Source organism: Phyllostomus hastatus, unplaced genomic scaffold (genome assembly GCF_019186645.2).
Source record: "Phyllostomus hastatus isolate PE091 unplaced genomic scaffold, TTU_PhHast_1.1 phas_scaffold_317, whole genome shotgun sequence".
Lineage (NCBI taxonomy): Eukaryota > Metazoa > Chordata > Mammalia > Chiroptera > Phyllostomidae > Phyllostomus > Phyllostomus hastatus.
The window spans coordinates 19,786,229-19,810,031 of record NW_025334023.1 but is presented as its reverse complement, the minus strand read 5'-3'; the positions used below and the strand labels follow the sequence as shown (position 1 = coordinate 19,810,031).

Genomic DNA, 23,803 nt, shown 5'->3' with positions numbered 1-23,803 from the left:
CTGTAGAGGGAATAAAAAATGAAATTTAGCTGTTTTAGTTGTGGTGTACCTTTGACATGAAAAATCACTGCCAACTGCTTACCTTATGAAATTCTTTTGCCCTTGCTCTGTTTTGGGCATAAGCATCTTGCTTTGCTTTTTCTTCCTTTTGCTGTTTTACTTCAGGTAACTGATTGTATAATCTGTAATATATTTATATGGAATAATTAGAGATGCATACTTCAGAAATGTGAATTATTATTCATACAAATGCACACACATACCTTAGAGCCCTCTGCTGCATAAGGGCTTGTGCAGTCTTTCTGTCCTCAGGAAGTGACACTCTAACTTTGTTCACACCCTTTGGGTGACTCACAGATGAACCTGAGCAGAAAGCAAGTAATTTGCTGGGCAAACAAGATTCCCTTTCTGAAAATGAACACAAAAGTGTTGGAAACATACCTGTAGGATTCCCCTTGATTACTTGGCTTCTACAATTTTTAGAGACTTGTCTTTTATTCCTTATTTCTTTCTGTCTCTGGCAGGATCTCTCTATAAATGATTTTTTCCTTTTTATAAATGCTTCTTGTAAGCTTCCTGGTGCAGGTGTAAACTTTGGGAGGGTTTCTGTTTGTTTAAAAAAAAAAAAGGCTATTTTCACTTCATTGGACTTCATAGGCCTGCAAGACTGGAGACTGAGAACTTGAGTAGGGGATTCCCACTAGCCCTTGGGTGCTGAAGGCATACCTGAAGATGCTGCAGTTGGCTTCTCCACAGAATGCTCTGATGCAGCTGGATAACCTGAATTTTCTATTTCCGGTACAAGAGGCAGAAATTCACTTGCCTAATTACAAAAGTCATAGATGAAACTTACCACTTTCACCCCAATGTACAGCAAAAGTTAAGATACTACAGCCAAAACCTGATCCAGCAGCTTTAAGACTGAACGTTTCGGCAAGGGGGAAGTCTTCAATAAAATTTAAAATGCTTTATTTGACCAGCAGCACTATACAATTACTAGTCCTCCACCCAAGGCTACTTTCCCATCTTAACCCTAGACAAAAGCTTTTGGTTTTTCTTCACCTGATTACCTGTGAATATCTTAGGTGAAGTCCATTCTGATTTGGCAACAGGATACACATAATCAAGACTTGCATATAATCAAACTTATTAACCTGGAGTATTTACTAAGTTAATAAGATTATATGCCAGTCTAGAATTTGAAACATATTTTCAAAGTAAACTTTAGCTCTGGATTGAGCGCAGGCTGCGAACCAAAGCATCGCAGGTTCGATTCCCAGTCAGGGCACATGCCTGGGTTGCAGGCCACGGCCCCTAGCAACTGCACATTGATGTTTCTCTCTACCCCTTCCCTCTTTAAAAATAAAATCTTAAAAAAAAAGTATATAAAAATAAACTTCTAAAGCAGTGACATTTAATTATGTAACTATATCCACCTTGGGTTTGGATTCCCTTAACTACATGCTGGAGCACTGTCCTGCCTCTGATTACTTTGGAACCAAGTAGCTTTCATTGGGGAAAGGAAGGCAAGAATTTTTTCCAACCCAAGTCCAAATGAAATCTATAGCATCAGCAATGTTATGTAGCATTTGAAAAATCTTGCTCCCTGGCTTGTGGGGCCACTTTTGGCTCAAATGTGTACCTATATTTAGGCAAATCACATACTATGGAATTTATTGAGGGGTTGAGATGCTTTTCCATTTCCTGTCAGCTGTCAGTTTCTGCTGTAAGCACATTAAGCCTCCTGTTCAGTTTGTATAGTTTATTGCACTTGAACTAACCAAAATGAGGGAAGAAATTAGTTTGCAAATAATTTATAATGGAAATAACATGCAGAAATAAAAGTGAAAAACCAGTATCCTTTCCTGTTTCCCATTTCTTAGCTATGGGTTTACTGCATAAATGAGGTATACTAATATTGAGAGAGATATTTACCTGTAAGCTTTCTCCCTCATTCTTTTCTTCTAGGGTTAGGTTTGCAAAATCCATTTCAGCAATACTGATGTCACTGGTGCTTACTAATGTAAGTTCTGGTTCTTCCATTATACCATGGCCAGACTCTGTCTCCTGTGCAGTAAAATTAAAAAGGAAACCATGTCCAAAAATATTAGCCTTAGCCCTGGCTGTTGTGGCTTAGTGGACTGAGCACTGGCCTGTGAACCAAAGGGTTGCTGGTTCAATTTCCCAGTCTGGCCACAGGCCTGGGTTGTGGACCAGGTCCCCAGTAGGGAGCATGCAAAAGGGAACCACACATTGATGTTTCTCTCCCTCATTCTCCCACCCTTCTCCTCTGTCTAAAAACAATCTTAAAAAGACATGCAAAAACCAAACTAAAGTAGCCTTAAACATTGGAAGATGTGAAAATGTATGTTATACAGGAAGAACAACAGAACATGGCAGTGCACCTCCACTCTTAGAAATACTGGGGAGGACTTGGGGTGGGTGAAACTATGTGATCACTGTCAGAAAATATCTTCTGTAAGGATTACAGACAACGGATTACAGGGCTAGGTAGCTGCTTGGAGGTTAACGGGACTGGAAAACCAGAGGGTGTAGCCTAGCTAAAGGGCTGCAGCCAAATATAGGCCACTGCTGCCAGACTAATTTTTTAAGAGAAATACCATCTTTTAAACATTGAACAAAAATTTACAAAAACATCCAAAAGCCAAATCTGTGATCTAGATGTTGCCTTTATTTTCAGTTTCTATTATAACGCTTATATGTGGAAGGACAATACTCTGTATTCAGGTAATGAGTTGAAACCAAATAAGATTATGTAGTGATTGTCAACTGGGGAGCCATGGCACACTGCTATGTCCCCAGAATTTTTAAATGCAACACCTGACTATTGAGTCAGGAGCACTAACCTCTTTTCCTTTAGATCATCAAATGAAAATATGACAACAGCCAACACAACAGCCATCCAATGTGAATGAATCAAAATTACACCTTTTTATTTTGGGTCAGGTCAGCAAAAGATACATTTTTTGGTGTCCTGGCAGAATTTCAGTAATTAGGGTGTGTGTGCCATGAGAGGAAAAAGGCTGAAAATAGCTGGATTAATTCAATGCAGTGAGGTGGAGCACTGACAGTGCTGAGGCACAGGCTGGCCGCCATTCCTCAGGGGAGCTGACAAGGGATATGAAAATTGGGAGGAAAATCTTTTGTAAAATTTAGAGATCTCCAAATTGGAGATTTCTGATGATTGAGACTATTTTGGTTAGGTTTACTTATTAATAAGTAGCTTTGTTGTTTCTCTTGAAATTTGTTTCAAAAGTCCTCCTGGATTTGGACTTTTTATACTTGCTGCTTATATTTGTTGTTTTGGGGTATTACTTTGTCTTCCTTTTCTGCCTTTGAAAATATTTTCTATATTTTAATAAGTCTTTTTATTCTCACTGGTTTGGAAACTCTGCATTTTATTTACTCTATAAGTACTCTTAAGTTCATAACATGCATACTTAACTATATATGTGTGTACATATATTTGTTTATATGTGTTTTTGACCAGTAATCTTAAAATAAAAACAGTAATACTGGCTTAAAAAATTTTTCTGGAAAACCCATCTAAATACTATTTACACAATACAGATTTCACTTACCCAGACTGGAATAGAGTTCTGTAGAGAAAATGATCCAGAACTGAAAAAGAGCTCTGATTGCGATGGTTGAGATAGGTTTGGTATGATTTGTGGAGTTTCTGCTTTAGTTGAGTTATCAAGGTATTTTTCATTCTGAACAGTTAATGAATACGGTAACTGAACTGAAGTTCCCATTTCTACCATTCTTACACATAATTGTGAGTCAATTTCTTGTACATGTGGATTTACATTTAAAACTCCACACGTTTTGTTTTTATCCTTTTCAGTGAGTCCTTGACTTTGTGACACTTTATCAACCCCTCTTTGTGATAACTCTTCAAAGCCCAGTCTTTCTTTTCTGCCTTCTAACTGGTCGTTCACTGAGCACTCACTGTAAGTAGAACTAAATGGAGTGATATGTTGTAAGTTTAATTGATGAAATTCAGTAGCCTCAGCAGATGAACTGAAGACTGAACTTTGCAAATTTTCTACAGAGAGCTGGAAATGAACATTTTTTCCTTTATTTTGTAGTATATCACTTGGTTCAGAGGAGAAGTTCTGATTTTCCATGTCTTGGGAAGAATCTCTTGCTTCAATGCCAAAAATACTTGGTAGATCAGCATGCTGGCTCCCTTCTTGTGAAGAAAATTCTGGCAGAAGCTGTTGAAAAGATTGTTCAGATCCTGCAATAAGAAGTTTAAGAAATCAGTTAATCATGTTATAAAACTTGGATACAGATATAGTCCCTAATATTTTGAGTAACTTGCAAAAGTTAATTCCTATAATTTTAGGAAAGTTGATGTATATAAACGAATAGAAAGTGAAAGGACAGTCACAGCAATTTTCAAATAACTACTGTTTACGTATATATTGTCTCCTAATATTATTTAAAAATAACAATGGCTATTAGACACTACATTTTCCGTTGTAATATAACCAAATACTGATTTTGTTAGAACAACCAAAGGACTTCGGTTAAAACGTACAAGTGTATCTTTTGTGTGTGTGTGTATTTATCTATATATAAAATTTATACAGAAAGTTTTAGAAGGATAAACTATTGACTCTAAGGGCCCAGGTAGGGAAGTTGAACAAGAAGAGGCAGCACGTTTTTATTTTATCAAGTTCATTACTGTAAAAATTGCAAAGTGAGCATAGATTATTACCTCTGTAATTTAAACAAATACACAAAGAAACAGAACTTGTAACACGGAGCAGCAGTGAGGACAGGAATGGAGACAAACCAGAAACTGCTAAGCACAATTTCTAAGAAAAATGAATATAGACAATCAAGAAAAAAGTATTGGGCTTTAACCTTTTCTAACTTAATTGTACATACCCTCAATAATTTTTTCTGTGTCAAAACCTTCAGCTGCAGTATGAGGCAAATTAGGGCCAGGTTGCTGATTCAGGCTTATGTTGAGAGGAGAAAGCAGGCTGGTCCTCCTCAGTGCTGTAAAAGAAACCGTGCCTTTGGAGGGTAGAGTTGCGCTGTGGCTTTCACATGAAGCATCTAAGCTCTGATGGAAAACAACGGGAAAATGCTGAAATGTTGATTATGTGTTACAGGTTGAGTTAATACGTTCCTTTGATATTACTCTTCTTTGATTGCCACTTTGCTATCACACTGATTGGCTTATTCAACCTACTTCTTCCATTTCAACTAATATGAAAAAGACTTTTTTAAAGAGATTATTTAGAAAACAAATTACAAATTAAACAGACTGTGTTTAGAACACAATGAGAGCATAAGCAGGAACTATGTATGACAACTGGGATACCAGGATGAAGAAGTCGGAAGACCCAGATTTGCATCTTAGATGCTTTACTGGATAAGACACTTTTTAAACATCGCAAAATTGTATTTACCTGAACTGCTTAAGGCTGAATTCCACTCAAAGTAAATCAGCAAACATAAAAATATTCTCAAGCTTTTTATGTGTCATACTCAATAGCTGGAAATAAGGCTGATAGTACAAAATTGTAATGCAGCTATTTTCAATCTTGGTTCCATGTTAGCATCACATGGGGAGCTTTAAAAAAAACTCTGATATCTGAGCACTCCTAGAGATTCTCATTTAATATGGGTCTAGGGTGCAGTCGGGGCACTGGAATTTGTAAAAGCTTTCCACGTGATTCTACTTGGCAACCAAGATTAACCATTATAACAGAAGAAAACTGGACAAACTGTTCTTGGAAATTCAGTGAACTGAAGCATCTACTTTAACATACCTGGTAAAAGTCTCTGCTCTCTTGAGAAATCCCAGAGGACAATGACAACAAATCAAAATCTGGCTGTGGTTCTAAGGGTTTAAACAGCTGATGATGCAAGTTTGGAAAAATGTATTCCAATTCTGGAAAGTCAAGGTCAACTGTTGGAATTTTGAGAAACAAGATGTATTTTAAAAATAAAGCCTAGAAAAACAGTGCTAAAAACATAGTCATAAAAGCTTATTTTTAGGTAAATCCTATTTAACAAAATTCCTTCCATTTTTTTTCATTACCAGCTAATGTTTTCAAATTAGGTCCTATCACTACTTATAGTGTACCAAAAAATGGGGATACCCTCAAACCCTTTGACGAATGTCTCCATTTCTACTAAGCCCGAAGTTTTATGAAGTTAATTTGGAGTAAGTGGCCACTGTGATCACTGCTTTGCTGTGAGCTTTGTTATTCTCATTAGCTAAGGCTCATGTCAGAGTAACGATTAAAAAAAGAAAACCCAAGTGTTACTATGGCCCAGACATTGTACTTTATGTACATTATCTCATCTAACCCCCAGGATCCCTGTTTTATGGAAGATCAAAGAGAATCTTGCCCATGGTCTCACAGCTAGTAAACTGGTCAAACTAGGAGTCAAACCCACATCTGTCTGTTTTCTGAGTTCTTGCTCTCAGTAGTGGTGCTGCCCTCATGATGCTGTAGCTTACTCTGCAACTGTAAAGGACTATCTACTGAACTCTTCTCCGTGTCTTCTGTGAGTCTATCTGGCTCCAAGGGCCGCCCCCACTGAAGGCCCTCAGTGTGTTCCATGGTGTAACTGCGGTAGCAGACCATAAAGACATGGAGCTCAAACAATCACTACTTCAAACTAAAAGGGATGAAAAGTAAAAACTTACAGTTTATATGAAAGTATTTGTTCAAAATAGTTTTACCCTGCAAGTCTGTTTTTTCAGTCATCAAGCTTGCTTCATTTATGTTCTTGTCTATCATGCACTGAATGTGTGCTTGGCCAGATGTAAATTTTTCCGCTGTAGGCAACAGAGGTTTATGAACATCCCAAGAGTCCTGTCTTGGGTAAATAACTTGTGATGGAGGAAATGTAGATGTTAAAATAATTGTTTCTTGTTCTTTGCCAGTGGTAGGTACTTGTTCCCCATGGTCCACATGCTCTGGAAATGACTCTGTAAGTGGAGATTAATGAAAATATTTCATGGCTGGGTCCTTCCTTAGGGACAAATTTTGCTGAGAGGCATAGCAACATATATGCATAAGGGATCAGTGCAACCAAGAAATTTGCTTGGATAGCTTCCCACTGAATGGGAAATGGGACATTAGTGGACACTTCTCAGAGTACTGTCAGAGATCCATAGCACATCAAGGATCTGCAAATTTGTGATTTCCAATCATGTTTAGAATATCATACTGTCCAATATTCTATCAGGCAGGAAAACTTTATTTTTGTGATTTAAAGAAACAATCCCTCTCAGCACAATGTGAAAAGCAATGTTTGTTCTCACCCCTGTATTGCAACTAAACCGGCGCTGGTCTTTCCACTTATTTACAGATATTCTGACATTATTACCTGGGTCTGTAAAGCTCAAATCTGTGTTTTCATTACTTAAGCTCCCAGTAGAAACAGTTACTGAAGATAATGGCTCCAGATAAATCTCTTGTGTTTCAGCCTAAAAAGTAAGGGAAACATTAGAGCACAATATAGGAAAAATATCTAGAAAGAAAAACTATCGCCAATATAAGCACTTATCAATTCTGAGCTCAGATCAAGTGTAGAAACCTTCATAATTATATAGGTCAGTAGTAAAACCTTTTCATCATTGCTCAGAAGTGATCAGCCTTTCATACACACACATCCCCCGCCCCCTGAATCTCATTCAGCAAGTCCTCAGTCATCCACTGTCACCTTCTCTCTCTCTCTTTCACACACACACACACACACACACACACACACACACACACACACCACTGTTTTAAACCACTTTATACTTTTGCTTCTCAGAACTATAGAGATCATGCATCAGGGAGACTGGAAGGTCTTCTGATGCTCAGATTTGGCTATTTTCATCACTGATCCACTTTACTAAGAGCAGATCTCAGAAAACACAGACTTTAGTATTTCATAACTTCTGTGAACTAAACAAAAGATAACATAGAGCCAAGCAGCTCTAACAGTGTGGTGCCCACTAAGACATTACTAACCTTATTATCTGGCTTCACAGCTGGATTCACATATGTATGTTCTTTCTCCACAGCATAACTTAATACTGCATGATTCTCAACCTCTGCCTCCGTGACCTCAACTAAAATGGGGAGGGGAAGATTTGGATTATGACAAATAAAATTCTTAGCAGCAGAGGGCATCATTTCCTGCTTTCCTACATTTTCTTTCATATTTTGCTTCATAGTGTAGCTTCATTTTAGATCAAAAAACCAAACAACCAAAGAAAACCCCATTTATTTTATTATTCAAACATTCACTAGTCAGCACATTTTTTCCCTGGAAAACTGTAGTTGTCATTGTTATTCTATGAATAAAACTCTTGAAAAAAGCCAATGTGATGAGGAATACTTTTGTCATCAAGTGAAGAAGCAAGAAAATTTGATCATAAGTACAGCATGATTTCAAAGGTGAGAAAAACTTATACAAAAAAAGACAAGAAAGGAAAACATCATAGTGCAACCAGTGATTGCTTACGAATGGTGGGACAAGGCAGAATTTCACATCTTTCAAACTTTCAGTACTTAGTATAATCATACTGAGCATGAATTGCTTTTATTATGAATTATCATATTTCAATATATTTAACATACTAAAATACATGTAAAATTATACTTTCTGTCTCACTCTTAATAATTCAGGTATTTTGGGCTAATTTTTCTCTCACTCTCAACAGCCAACATTTGTGAGGAAGCTGGCCAAGGCATACGGTTGTTCGTAGCTCTGAAACAGATTAAAATTAAAACTGTTCCACCAAATATAAACTAAAACTTTCTGTGTCATTATCACTGTGATATTATTAAAAGAGATCATGCACATTAAAAGTACGTTTCTTGCTGTGACCTGTGTGGCTCAGTGGGTTGGGAATCGTCCCGCATAACCTAATGGTCCTCCATTCAATTCCTAACCAGGGCACAAGCATGGGTTGTGGGTTCGGTCCCGGGTTGGGGGTGTGAGAGAGGCAGCCGATCAATGTTTCTCTCACACATTGATGTTTCTCTCCTCCTTTCTCCTTCCCTTCCCCTCTATCTAAAAATAAATAAAATCTTTTTTTAAAAAAGTATGTTTCTTAAATGTTTGTGTAGAAATGTTTTCTAAAAGGTGACCCAGATACACACACGTTTATGTGTAGATATATTATTTGTAAAATAATATCTATATTATGGATAATGAAGTTGAGAAATGAAGCTAGTATCAATAGCATTGATATATACAATTTAATTTTAAATACAATTTCTAGTCTAGTTCTTTAAAAATATATTACTGTGATATAACTGATTGAACCATTAAACTGTTATTTGGTTGCTTCTACGCACACTAGAGTTTTAAGCAAAGGAAATAAGAGATGATGAATTTATAGTAAGTTTTTATTTTGTCATTTCAAAAGCTAGTTGGGGGATTAGAAGTTAATCTGGGGTTTTTACATTCATACCTCACAATTATATACTGTTTTTTATAACATAACAAGAAGATTGATTCAAATCCTCCAGAGGAGAGATGAGTAAACAAGACTAGCATTTTGAGTAGGTGTAAGAAGTAAAAAGTAAAAAATGGAGAAAGGATCAAGGTCAGTTATACAGACACTAAAGAATTCAATGAACAGGTTGCTGAAAGCAGCTGGAAGAGAAATAACTGTCATTGGTTTGGAAGTGGTTCACCAGGAGCAGGGACCCATTGGAAGGTTCCTAAAAAGGGGAAGTAACATGTCAGCAATGCCTTAAACCAGGGGTGTCCACTCTCTTGGCATCTCTGGGCCACACTGGAAGAAGAAGAGTTGTCTTGGGCCACATATGAAGTACACAAACACTAATGAAAACTAATGAGCAAAAAAAAGGTCTGTGCGTAATTTTTGTGGTATCTGCCACCACAGATAAGCAAAAAAGTCCTCACATCATAACCCTAATTATGCAGTGGCCCTTTTGATAATCTTTCAAAATCATCAAGCAGGTCCCAAGTTTGTGATCACTAATATAGAAAATGTACACATCTAAGTAATAAAACTAAATAATGTTTTAAGTAAATTTATGATTCTGTTTTGAGCCACATTCAAAGCCATCCTGGGCTGCATGCAGCTGCAGGCTGTGGGTTGGACACCCCTGCCTTAAGCAATTATCTTCCCATGCTATGAGGAAGGCAACATTTCTTGTTTTCTTTCAGAAGCAAACCAGTATTTCCTGACTTCCTGCAAAAGCAAGGGCTACAGAGATTGAAGTCAGTGATACCACCTAAAAAGCTATTAAGAAAGAAAGGTGAGATGAAGAGGACCTGAATAAAGTGGTAGGGGGGATGAAGAAATAACAAAACCAATACCCTCCCTTCTAAGATAGAAACAACACAAACCTGGAGATGATTATGAGAAGAAAAGCAGCTTGAGAGCCAGGAGATGACCTGGCTATATCTAGACTCTGGTGTTCTTCTGCTAGACATTAACTTCACAGAACACTGGTACCAGAAAAGGACATTCTGTGACCATGATGGATCAGGACAAAAATCAGACCACCTACACTCACCTCTGAATATTAACAACATCATGAATATAATCCAGACCACAAAATGATCGGTGTGGCTCACTAGGTAGGGCATTGTCCTACAAAGCAAAATGTCACCAGTTCAATTCCTGGTCAGGGTACATGCCTGGGTTGCAGGTTTGATCCCTGGTTGGGGCGAGTGCTGGAAGCAATCGACTGATGTTTCTCTCCCTCCTTCCCTTCCCCTATCTGTAAAAATAAATAAAATCCTTAAAAAAAAAAAAAAGACCAACCATCTCCTTATCCTGGCAAATATGGGTGACTGCCAATGCTTTACCAGTTACAGCTTTAATTAGCCTCACTCCATTATTCCTACCCCCTAAGTAAAAATTTTAGGTACCCCCAAAAAGAATAACCCTGTTCCCCGATAACATCCAATATTAATAAACAAAGCCCCATTTCCTTGAATTCTCCTCAAAATCATCTAATAGAAGCCCAAATCTTACAGTAAGTCCTTTTTTATCTTACTGATTTTAGAAAGAGAGATAAAGAAACATCAATTTGTTGTTCTACTTACTTATGCATTCATTCATTGATTTTTTTTTAAAGATTTTATTTATTTATTTCTAGAGAGGGAAGGGAGGGGGAGAGAGAGAGAAATATCAACGTGCGGTTGCTGGGGCCATGGCCTGCAACCCAGGCATGTGCCCTGACTGGGAATCAAACCTGCGATGCTTTGGTTCGCAGCCTGCGCTCAATCCACTGAGCTACTCCAGCCAGGGCTCATTCATTGATTCTTATTTGTGCCCTTACTAGGGATCGAACCCCCAACCTTGGTGTATTGGGAGGATACTCTAACAACTGAGCTACACAGCCAGAGCCCAGAGAGTTCTTTCTAATACCCTCTTATTGAGAATCCTCATTGTTCCCCCTTGGTGGCCTTCTACCTGACTGCAACAAGTCAAAACCCCCAGCTTTGTTCAGCTACAGGTGTGTTCCTGGTAATCTTTGGCTAGAGGGCATCAACAGGTAGAATAAAAAGGAAATAGAAGTATTCTTCAGCTAAATCTAAAATAATGATGTAACAATTTTACTTTGTGTATCAAAATTTATCATTCACTGGAAATTATATTCTTTGTAGTTACTTCAATCTTCAATTAAAAAGAAAAGCTGCTGAAGTCAATTTTTCTACAAATCCTCAAAGAGAATAGGTCTCTCATCTCTGAGTCTATTAAATTGTAGGTGTAACTAAGATAATCACTCAAGTATATGTGGCAGCTAAAATAAAAAGAAATCTGGTTAGGAAAGGTAACTACATCAAAGGTGCTTTAGAACTCATAAGGTAGTACTAGAACTGTGCTTTGTATGGTTAGTAAGCATATTACACGTGAAAACAGCTTGTTACCTACATCCATACATTCAAAAGTGAGAAAATTAACACTGGCTGTCTTTGGGTGGCAGAATTAAAAAATTTAACATTTTTTTTCTTATAATCCTCTTTATTTTCCAAATATTTAAAAGTAAACAAAGTAGCTAATTTAGAAGGCCACATATAGAAATTTTTAAAGATAATATTTAATAGTATTTAATTAAATGTGAATTATTTGGAACAGGCTTAAACACAAAATTTGTATAGGTTGCTAACTATAAATCTCATATGTTCAAATACTTCCTACTAGCATTTATTTAGTAAAACAATTGAAAAGCAAAATTAATTATTCTCTTTTAAAAAAACACTATTTATTTTTAGAGGGAGGGGAAGAGAAGGAGAGAAACATTAACGCGTGGTTGCCTCTCATGCACTCCCTACTAGGACCTGGCCCACAACCCAGGCGTGTGCCCTGACTGGGAATGGAACCGACCACCCTTTGGTTTGCAGGCCAGAGCTCAATCTACTGAGCCACATCTGCCAGGGCCCAAAATTAATTATTCTTTAAAAAAACTTTACTTCCCTTATCCAACCTCTTCTCCACAGAATACATGCTTCTAATTTTAAAAAATATGTATGTACAGGTAAACATAGAAAATAGAAAGTACAACAGTCTCCAAAAATGTAAACCTGTATCAACACTTCAGTGATTATCATCCAGACAATTTTTTTTTGTTGTTTTAATTTTATTTATTTAGAGAGAGGGGAAGGGACCTGGCCCACAAACCAGGCATGTACCCTGACTGGGAGTCAGCAGGCCAGGGCACTCAATCCACTAAGCCACACCAGCCAGGGCCAGACAGACAGTTTTCAATGTATGAACACAGATCTCCTCCCTCCCACCATCACTTGACAGTGCAGAGAACAGCATAATATGTGTACACCATAATGATTCTATTCCCAACAGTCACTGAAGTTATTTACCATTTTTCATCACAAACAACACTACAGAAAATATCTCTTGTCCAATTACCCATGTACACAGCAATTCCATTTTCCATTTCTTTCTCTCTCACCTGCTTCATGACAGTCATCACCACAGATATTCTCCTGGGCGATTGGGTAAGGATGAGCAAATGGATCACGGTCCAGTGGGGCCCAAGGGAAACTCTGTTCTCGACTTATAGAGACCCTCAGGGGGTCCCTGTCTTGATAAAAATCTGGTTTACCTGGTAGGGAAAAAAGTCCTGACACATCAGACTTCCACTTAAATTTCTAGCTCTAGCCAAAACTAAAATGGCAGTTTAGAATTTGGGGCAAAAATCTAAACTCTTAAAAACTTAATCTATGTAGCAAGAAAATAATAACTACTACTTTTTCACACAGGCCTTTAAATTATTTCACTTCAATTTTACTGAGTTTGTAATGATACACCTACTTAATACCAGATAATGCTTCAGCACTCAATCCGAGGAAAATGCCTGGAGACTTACTAACCATTAATAGTACTGTAAGATATAATACACATTCATAATGTAAAGTTCAAAAAAAGCTACAGCTAATCTGTGGCATAGGAAATCAAGACAGAGGCTTATGCTGGGGAGAACTGAGCAGACAGTAATTGAGAGGTACAAAGGAAGGGTTTATGGAGTGCTCTAAGATTCCAGTTCCTGACCACAGTGGTGTTTACATGAGGTTGATGACTACAGTGATAATCACTGAAGTAAATGCCTAGGATTTAAGCACTTCTCTGAATGTTATACTTTGATACAAAAATTTAAACAAGCAAACAAAGGAGTGAGGAATTACAGGTATTGTAAAAGGAAGGTGTGTGTCAGGGGACCAAAAACAGAGCAAATGCTTAAAACTGTCTACTTGGAACAGATCCTTCCCATTTAGGGACATCCCTGTCCCTCAACATCACCCCCAGAGGAGACTGCAGGTTTATCCTCTGGTGCAACTGAATCCCATACATTCTGACTGATTCAGGAGGATCAGACACTGAAAGGTGCAAGGATGAATGGAGGGAACAGAATGTAATTAAAAAAAAAAAAAAAAAATCTGGGTATTAAAAGGTCTGCATCCTCAACACAGATCCCTCATGGCTGGCTGCATAACAGCAGCAGCCATGCTTGTATCAGGCTTGGAGGATCTTTCTTTGAAGAAATTAAACTATAAACTGACTTAGGACAAAGAACTACAGATACTAATTTGAGGGTCCCCAGTGAAAAGCCATGTTTTCCAATGAAGTTCAGCAGTACACAAGGCCCCCAGTCTACAGAATTTCCAATTGGCCTTTCAGGATCCCAGTCCAATACGCAAGCTATTAGTGAATGTCTCTAAAATATGAGACAGAAATAACAAAGAAACAAAAGAACTCAGACAGAGAAAACACAGGAACCCAAACTAACAAAAAACTATAAATACACAAAGTAGGTAATATCTTGCATCTATGAAAACAGCAGTACACTAAGAAAAAGGGGGAAAAATTAGGAAAAAGCACAAGCATTTAGAAGCTGAAATTTGATAGTAATAATAAAAATTCATAAGAGAAATCAGAAGAAAAATGGAAGAAATTCTCCAAAAAAGTAAAGTCAAAAGAGAAAAAAAATGAACCGTAGAAAAGAAAACTGAAAGATCAAACCCTGGCTGGTGAAGCTCAATGGATTGAGTGCCAGCCTGTGAACCAAAGGGCTACAGGGTTGATTCCCAGTCAGGGCACACACCTAGGTTGTGGGCCAGGTCCCCAGAACAGGGTGAGTGAGAGGCAACTGCACATTGATGTTCTCTCCCTCATTCTCCCGCCCTTTCCCTCTAAGACTAAATAAATAAAATCCTAAAAAAAAAAAAAAAGAAAAATAGAAATGTGGGAAATCTTATGAAAAGGGCACTGCATAAGGTAAGACATTTGTTGATAGCTCATAAAATGTCTAAATATTTTTTTAAAAAATCAATTTAGATCAGTGCTTTTTGACATTACTTTTATAATCACCCACCTAAGGAATCTTTTTAGGCTTTTTAAAACATTGCCTCCTAACTCCATGAACTTCTCATAACTACACATATATTGTATATCTTTCTATGTACATCTGTGCTTTGGTATATATATAAAAAGAGTAAGACTTTTTCACTCCCCCAAGAACCAATTTCCCCCCCTTTTGGAAGCAATAATATGCTTGTTAAAAATACATAATATAGATCATCCAACTTTCTACTAAAAGATGTCCCACAAACAGAGAAAATAGTGTGGCCTCAGATGACATAAGAGGTACTTGATAGGACGATTGGTGTGGGAGGACAGACATTCAACAGAAACTTTAAGCAAATGAAAAAAAAAAGACAATTTACTCTAGGAAAAGTTTTACAAATAGGAAATATAATCAGAGTATACTGATCATATACTTTGAGCAGTGAAAAATATACATATCAGCATGATGATAGTTTAATTTCTGCTAAAATCCACTGCCAACCATAGAGGTAAATGCAAGCAGCAGCACCTAGAGGACTTGTAAACTGACTGCCTCTGGTTAACAGAATGAGGGGTAAGGGGTGGGTGGGTAGGGCAGGAAGAACTGCTGTTTCATATTATAGTGCTTTAGCACTACTTGCCTTTTTTTTTAAACCTATATTTCTTTTTTTTTAAGATTTTATTTATTTATTTTTAGAAAGGGAAGGGAGGGAGAAAGAAACATCAATGTGCAGTTGCTGGGGGCTGTGGCCTGCAACCTAGGTATGTACCCTGACTGGGAATCGAACCTGCGATGCTTTCACAGCCTGCGCTCAATCCACTGAGCTACGCCAGCCAGGGCTACTACTTGACTTTTTAAAACTCTTTGCCTATAGCATTTTGGTTATAAGTATTACCCAAAGTGGTGTGATAAAGGCTGTAAGGAAAGCTCCCAAGAGCACAAGAAAGATACTTGACAGGTCAGGAAAAGTCTACCAGACAAGCGGCACTTAAGCCAACCCTGAAGGGAGGAGCAAGATCATGAGAGGCCTGACAGGTGAAGCTAGGGACTTACAACTTAACTGGAACTTATTCCTCAATCAAAGGGAAACCACTAAGGAGTTTCAAACAGGGAGAAATAGCTCTATTTGAATTTCATAATTATTTTTTGATTTCAGACTTACCAAATAGTTTTCTTGATCAAATTCATCAAAGTAAATCCTTTTTTAAGAGAGAAATAAGCTTTGTCAATAGAAAGTACATGGAAGTATGATGTTGACATACTTTCATAGGAAAATGAATTAAAGCTGGACTGGAAGCAGGGAGACACTGAGAGATGTAGCAACCACTCCATAGAGAAATAATGGCCTGAACCAAAGGAGTGGTAGTGGGGATGGGAAGAAGTGGACAGATGTAAGAGCTGACCAAGCAGAACTGAGAAGAGCTGGTGATTTATTGGGTGTAAGAGGCAGTGTAAGAAGAGGGAAGTATCAAAACTTACATCTGGGTACTATTCACTGAAAAAAAGGGCTGAAGGATAAGGAAGTGGAGGTGAGGGAACAGTATAAAGCTTTCCCTTTCAGACATGAAGACATTAGGGAATCTGAAACATGACTTATTAAATTATAGGAATTGATGGTGGGAACTTCCCAATGTTTACTGTGAATTAGGGAAAGCATCAATCAATTCCTGAAGTTGTGGTTTGCCAAATAGAGCAAAATTGGAAAAAACTTCCAATGCCTAGTAATAAATAAAATCATTTCTCTGTAAGTTCCATAAAACATAGAAAGAAAGCAGAAAGGGGAATGATTCTTAAGAACTACTCTCAACCTCTACCTTCTTTAATTCTTTCAGCTAGAAACAAAGATACAGTATTTTATGAATGAAGACCAAAATAACTAATATTAACAACATACTTCCATGTACCTTTCTATTGACAAAGCTCATTTCTCTCTTACAAAAAATTGACTTTGATGAATTTGATCAAGAAAACTATTTGGTAAGTTTGAAATAAAAAAATAATTATGAAATTCAAACAGGGCTATTTACTAAGGATTGCAAAGAGGCGTTTTTCTGGGTAATTGGATCTAGGAAGAAGTACAGTAAAGAAACAGCTAATTGTCCTTAAAGCCAGGATCTTAAGCATAATATAAAAGATAAATGAAAAGAACAATGAAAAGTACTGAAGTAGAACAGCAACAAGGGGAAAGAGAAAAACTGAGTTATATCCCAAAGAAACAGGTTTAGAAGGCAGACATGAAAGGAAGCAGAGGGAAGCAAGAGTGTCAGAATGTGGGAATTTTTGTCTACAGTGAATTGGTTTCCCCCAGATACAAGAAAAACCCAGTTACCTATGCCACAATTCTTTAAGTCTAAATTTTATATACTGTTTATTGAAACTATTTTTTCTTTCCACACGTACTCACAGCTAGGCTTCTTCAATGACAAAAAATTAGTATCCTGAAAAAAATGTAGAAGACCAGCAAACTATAAAAAAAAACATTTTATCAAACCATATGTTTACCTAGTATAGAAGGTCTGCCACTTGCTGGTGATTCTACCTCTTGTATAGCACTGAGTTCATGCTGGTTCAAGTCTAATCCACATTTAACTTTTGCTACAGGTGGCTTTGAGGCTCTCCTGCCCAGCTCTTGGATTGGATGTTCACCTATCAAGTCAATGATCAAGTTAGGCAGATAACATGTTACAAACTTCTCTTTAGCCAGCAAGTTACAGGAAAGAAAGCAAGGAATACTCAGTGGAATGATTACAATAAAATCCAATGATCTTACCACTCTGCTTGGTACTACTACCTTCTGAAAGCAGCTGATTATCAGCAGAGCTGCTGCTGTCTGCAGGACTAATGTTCTCATAATCGTCTCTTGCTTGGTCTTGAAGATGAGGAAGCCACTGTCTGAGCATCTGGGGTTTTAAATCATTTTCAAGAGTGGGCTTACTCATCTGAAACAGTGCACAGATGAGAGTGGGGATGACACAGGATAAGAGATTATGTGAAGTGTTCATTAAATTTCTATCTAGCTCTTAAATTAGAATCTAAACCAAATAAATAGTTTTATCAATCATACTGTTACAACTTTATGAATAGATACAATATGAGAAACATATATTGAAAGAGTGATATATTTCCACTGAAAAGTATAACCATCCACAGCCTTCAACCTAAAAACTTAACCTCCACTGTACACTTCAATAAGGGACGTTACTTCAGTATATGTCTCTTTCCCCACTACCTGAGTATGCTTTCTTTTCTCACTACTTTTCCTTCAAATGACCAGTAATCCCTAGAACTCAAGTTCTCATGAACTCAACTCAAGCTTCTTCAGAACATCAAAGGTCTTACAGGCTAAATCATAAATTCAGGAAATAGCCTTCTGAAGTAAAATGGACACAGGCATACTTAGAATATATATTTATCTCCCATAAAGAGAACTATGAATGTCTGAGTGGCTATGCCAGTCTTCTCAATAATTCAGTGACAAGCAGCAGGTCCAGCTGTCCATCACCCTAAAATCATGCCAATTTTACAACAGGTGTTAATTTTGTCACATATGAAAAAAGAGGGTACTGATTTTCATTTACACACAAATGTTAACCAAGTGCTATACGAAAGTGTAACTATGGAAAAGTGCTATAGGAAGCACAAGGTCTGCTATTTGTGTAAGAGAAATTCTGCTGATTATTTTACAACTTAATCTTACGGTAAGCTAAAAATCCTTTGTAACAAAACTTCCAATGACAATCTACATTTTTTAAGAGAGTTTGCATTTGGTTGTATCAAACTACTGGCTAAAACTAGTTGGGCTTCGAATAACTATTAACCTCATAAACACCACAGAAGGTCATATTTATGTATTTTCATATTGTTTGAGGTAGAAAATGAAAGCAGTTAAGGTCAAACTGCTTATTCTCAATAACTATGAACTTGTAACATTTAGACCTAAAATGAAAACATTTAGCTTGTCTGAGTCAGATTAACTCCATTGTTTAATTCTTAGACATTCAAGTTTACTACACACCTGACCATCTTGAAAGAAATCCTTCAAGGTCTCTTGATGTTTCAGCATCTGTTGCTGCAGTGCTGTTTGTCTCTGTACTAGCAGCTCTTCTTGCGCTTTTTGCCTATAATGCAGAACTTCTTTTTGTAGATCTATCTGCTTCTGAAGTTCCAAGTTACCTTGCTGAGCTAAGATGGGCTGTGAAAAACTCAAAAGTCTATCTTGAAATTTGGGGATCATAGAATCGCTTGAAGAAACTGCATGTTCATTCTTGGATGACTCCAACTCACATATGTCTTTATTTTTAACTTCAGCAAAAGGTAGTGGAATAAATGAATGCTCTCTTTCCTTGGGTAGAAACAAAGAGGTAGTAGTGTGCTCAGAAGACTCACTTTCAATCAACTTACTTTTTTGGTTTAAAAGCAGGTCTTCCTGGGCCTTTTCATCAGAGCACACCTCTTCCCTTTGCAAGTCCAACTGTGCTGTCAAGTGATCTTGCTGAGGCAAAATAGGCTGTGATAAATTCAAAAGCTGATCCTGTGACCTGGGGATCTCAGGATGACTTGAGGGAGCAGTATAGTTACTTCTGGTTGCAAAAGAGTTTTGGAGTCTTTCAGAGTCAACAGGCAGTGCTACCTGGGATAAAGATGAAAAGGCACTAACCTGCTCAGATGATACCCTTTCCTCCAATTTATTTTGTCTTTGCAAAAGCAACTCTTCTTGGACTTCCTGTCTAAACTGAATGGTTTTCCTCTGTATATCTAACTGCTGCTGAAGTACCATCAAATCACGATGGTGAGGTTGAATAAGATGCTCAGAAGATATCTTTTCCTCAAATTTATTTTGTTTAGGTAACATAACCTGTTGAGGTAAACCAGGCTGTGAATCACCCAAAAGGCTAACTGGCAATCTTGGTATCTCAGAATGATGTGAGGAAGCTATATTGTCACTCTTAGTTGGGCAAGATTCTTGGGTTCTCTCAGATTCAGTAAGAGGTAACGAAGCAAATGAATGTTGTATGCTTAGGGGTAAGAAGGGAGAGGTGCCAACCTGGCCAAGAGATATTCCTTCCTTCCACTCTTTCTGTTTATGTAACTCTTTCTGGGCTTCTTGTCTAGATTGAATGATGGCTTCCCTTTGTGTAGCTAACCGTTCTTCAAGTGCCTTCAAATTATCTTGTTGAGGCTGGATAAGTTGTGATAACCTCAAAAGCCTATCCTGCAAATGTGGGATCTGAATATGGTGCAAAGGAATTTTGCCATCACTCTCTGTTGAAAGAGGTTCCTGAGTTGTACTAGATTCAGAAGGTAATGAAGTAAATGAAAGCTGTCTCAAATGGGGTACGAATGAAGAGGAACCAGTTTGTTCAGAGAATGTATTTCCTTGGGTTTTCTGGCTACAACGAAGGGCCTCCTCTGTGTCTAGCCATTCTTGGTGGGCCTCTAAATTATCTTGTGAAAATCTCAGAAACCTTTCCTGAGATCTTGAGATCTTAGAATGGCTCAAGGGCCCTGCACTGTCACTTGCCATAAATTCCTGGTATCTTTCAGATTCACCTACCTGGGACAAGGATAAAAAGGGGCCAGTCTGGTCAGAAGAAATTCCTTTTTCTAATTCATTTTGTTTGTGTACATATTCCTGAGCTTCCTGTTTAGCACCACTTCTTATCCTCTGCATGTGTGGTTGTTCTTGGGGCGCTGTCAAATTTTCTTGCTGTGGCAGGCTATGCTGTGGAAAATGGAGAGACTCATCCTGAAATGCTGGGATTACCGAGTGACTCAAGGGAATTGTATTCTCCTTGCACAAATAAAGGTCCTGAATTCTCCTAGGCTCCATTTTAGCGGAAGCCTGCAGAGCAACTGAATGTTGAGCAACCATTGTTGGGAATGAAGAACTCATCTGTTCCGACTTACTATCCCCCAAATCCTTTTGTCTATGTAAAAGGAGTCCCACCTGGGCTTCGTGCCTAGCCTGAAGAGCATCCCTCTGTGCAGTCAGCTGCTCCTGGAGCAACTTCAAACTGTCATGCAAAGGTAGGAACTGCTGGAGGAAACTCAAAGAGCCATCCTGAGATTTGGGGACTTCAGACTGGTTTGAGAGAAATCCTTCCTCACTCTTAGATGAATACTGCTCCTGGATTTTTCCAGATTGAGTACTAGCAGGAAGTAATGAAGTGAATGTATGCTGAGCTACCTGAGAAGGTGGCTCGGTCTGTTCAGACCACAGTCTTCTATCCAGCTTATCCTGTTGATGTACACATAAAACTTCCTGGGCTTCCCGCCTGGCCTGAAGGCTGTCCCTCTGGGAATTTAACTGCTCCTGAAGAAGTTTAAAATTATCTTGCTGTGATAAGATAGGCTGTGAAAAACTCAAAAGCCTATTCTGAAGTTGTGGAACCCTGGGGTGGCCTGAAGAAACTGTACTATCATTCTTGGTTGGAGAAGATTCCTGGATTCTCCCTGAGTCAGCTTTGGCAGAAGGCAGTGGAGCAGAGGAATCCACAGGTACCAATGGAAGGAACAGAGAGATGCCAATTTGCCTTTCTAATTCTTTCTGTTTGCCCAAAAGCAATTGTTCCTGAGCTTCCTGTCTGGACCGAAGAATTTCCTTCTGTAGGTCCAACTGCTCTTGGAGAGCCTTCAAATTACCTTGCTGGGCTATGATGTTTTCTGAGGATGGCAAAGACTTATCCTTCATTTGGCTGATTACAGAACGGCTTATAGAAACTGTACTTTTGCTCAAGGTTGGAAAGGGTTCTTTGATTTTTCCAGGTTCAGCTTCAGCAGGTAGAGAACTAAATGAATGCTCAGCTAGTAGTGGTAGGAATGAAGAAGGCTCAGTTGGCTCAGAAAATGTACTTTCATTGTTTTCTGAGAACATTTGCTGGGAGTCTAAAGTTTCAGCTACTTCACTAGCATGCTGCAATATTAGTGGCTTATCATGTGATAAAGCCCTTGAAAGTACATGAGAATCTTTAGGGACCGATATATAGTCTCTCTGTTGTGTTTCAGTCTGTGAAAATAGCTTTGGCTGTTCTTGTGACTCCAAACATTTCTTGGCTAAAACATCTGTTTCTGTTGTTTCCACCTGTCTTTGTGGGAAGTGATTTTGTCTTGGAACCTGAAAATAATCTTGTTCTAATCTGGGGATCTGTATGGGTTGTATAGGTTGATATTTGTTAGGACTCAGCTTGGGTCTCTGACCTTGATCCCAATGTTCTGTTATAATAGTCGGTCTTTCAGATTTCTGTGGTGGGGCTGATGTCACGGGAGCAGACATTAATGATGCAGCTGTCATGGATGGGTACTTTCCTTTTAACATAGTCTGATATTCGAGCAATTGTTTCCTGGCAGTTTCAATGGACTGTTTATGAAACCTACCGAAAACAAAACAAAACAAAACAAAAATTATTCTTTTTCTTAATTAAAAAAAAAACGCTCCATATTCTCAGTTGTCTAGACATTAAATTCAACAGCAATCTAGGATTAGCCAGGATCACAGTGGAAAAGAAACAATGTTCCCACTGCACTTAGAGAAATCTATGTGCATAACTCTAAGGGAACCGCGATTAAATCTTCATATAAATAGTAAATCCTGAAGATGTAGCCATATCCTATAACATATGAGTTGTACCCTGGCTAATACCTGTTTTGCTGTAAAAGCTGACGTTGATAGTTACGAATCATCCGCCTATGCCTTTCTTCATCAATACTTATGGTGCACAATGCTGGAGCAGTGCCAACCTAATAAAAGACAAAACTATTAATTAAAAGGCAAATCTAGAAACAAGTACTAAAGTATTTAATATGAACTAAAGTTCTAAAATTAACTTCCATATAGCTTTATTCTTTTTTATAAAAAAGACTGCACTTCCATTATTAAAATGACATCAAAAGCAAAAAAATTAAAAAATTTTTAAAAAAAATGACAGCATCCACCATTTTCTTTTAGTGCCAACCAAGTCCAAGAGCTCAACATACCCAGTATATACAACTTACGATCATATACACTGGTACCCTCTAGAGGCTGAAAGATGAAAGCCATTAGGTCTGTATAAACTTGTATATGTATATATTAATTAGAAGAAAAAATTACCAAATAAGACTTAGAAATGCATTTTACTTTTCTGAATGCTAAATTGCTTATATTTTTTTATCTCCCAGTGATCTATGTGGGGATGAGATTTCCCAACATCCTACCCCAGTCTGTTGAGTTTTTCTTCTTTCTTCTTCTTCTAGCTGAGCCCTGAAGCAATCAGCTTCTAATCTTAACTTCTGTTGTTCAATTTGTTCAAGTAATTCCAACTGCTTCTGCTTCTGCACTTCTATTTCCATTATCTAAGTAACAAAAAAACTACTGATCTATTAATAACAAACTCACACAAAAGAAAAGTTTATAGTATGTATTTCACTGAAGAAGAAACAGGAATTACCATCAATAGTACCAATTATCCTAGAAGATTATGTTACTGCTGTTATCAGAGGGGGAAAGGGAGTGAGAGATGGGGAAAGGAGGAAAAAGAGAAAAAGGGAAAGAATTTAAAAAGAGGCAGAAAGAGAAGAAAAAATAAATTCATTACTATTTCTATTTTCTGGGAGCACAGGGAAACCCTGATCATCGCTGAAGACTCACCTCCAGATAAGAAGCAAACAATGCTTGGCCAAATTCTGTGTTCATTTCTTTAATTTTGCAATGTGCTCAGTAAGAAATGACAAAGAAATTAAATGTCAAGGCCTCCCCAAACACTTCGATTTTCTAGGTATACCCATAAAGGGGTACAGTTATCTACAAGCCAAACAGTAGTACAATGAGAAAATTCTGTATCTTTTCTGTCAGGCATGAAACAGTCTGGTGAGACAACAGATGGTGAGACAATGGCACAGGGATGACACCTAAACCCTAATATTACACCAACACACACACAGATCCAAGTAAAAAGAACACATGTCAGAGTGGCTAAGTTTCA

General features: G+C 37.8%; 1 protein-coding gene and 2 non-coding genes across 6 annotated transcripts in view; all 3 read right to left on the bottom strand.

The window, feature by feature from the left end:
* CEP295 (centrosomal protein 295) overlaps nt 1–23,803 on the bottom strand; it is a 44,834-nt gene that overhangs the window by 127 nt on the left and 20,904 nt on the right. For 3 of the 4 annotated variants that reach the window (XM_045818022.1, XM_045818024.1, XM_045818025.1), the window contains 17 exons: nt 23,037–23,174; nt 22,483–22,580; nt 18,859–22,213; nt 17,614–17,782; nt 17,346–17,489; nt 12,951–13,103; nt 8,019–8,119; nt 7,387–7,486; nt 6,737–6,985; nt 5,814–5,953; nt 4,921–5,101; nt 3,603–4,264; nt 1,936–2,067; nt 727–823; nt 442–606; nt 264–363; nt 83–182 (listed from right to left, as the gene is read on the bottom strand). In XM_045818022.1, coding sequence (XP_045673978.1) covers nt 83–182; nt 264–363; nt 442–606; nt 727–823; nt 1,936–2,067; nt 3,603–4,264; nt 4,921–5,101; nt 5,814–5,953; nt 6,737–6,985; nt 7,387–7,486; nt 8,019–8,119; nt 12,951–13,103; nt 17,346–17,489; nt 17,614–17,782; nt 18,859–22,213; nt 22,483–22,580; nt 23,037–23,174 — 6,084 coding nt within the window. The remainder of the gene's footprint in view (nt 1–82; nt 183–263; nt 364–441; nt 607–726; nt 824–1,935; nt 2,068–3,602; nt 4,265–4,920; nt 5,102–5,813; nt 5,954–6,736; nt 6,986–7,386; nt 7,487–8,018; nt 8,120–12,950; nt 13,104–17,345; nt 17,490–17,613; nt 17,783–18,858; nt 22,214–22,482; nt 22,581–23,036; nt 23,175–23,803) is intronic. The other variant, XM_045818023.1, reaches the window with a different exon arrangement.
* On the bottom strand, nt 7,573–7,642 carry LOC123805687. Its single transcript, XR_006783346.1, has one exon. It is a non-coding gene; the product is annotated as a small nucleolar RNA U2-30 (small nucleolar RNA).
* LOC123805688 lies at nt 7,813–7,892 on the bottom strand. Its single transcript, XR_006783347.1, has one exon. It is a non-coding gene; the product is annotated as a small nucleolar RNA U2-19 (small nucleolar RNA).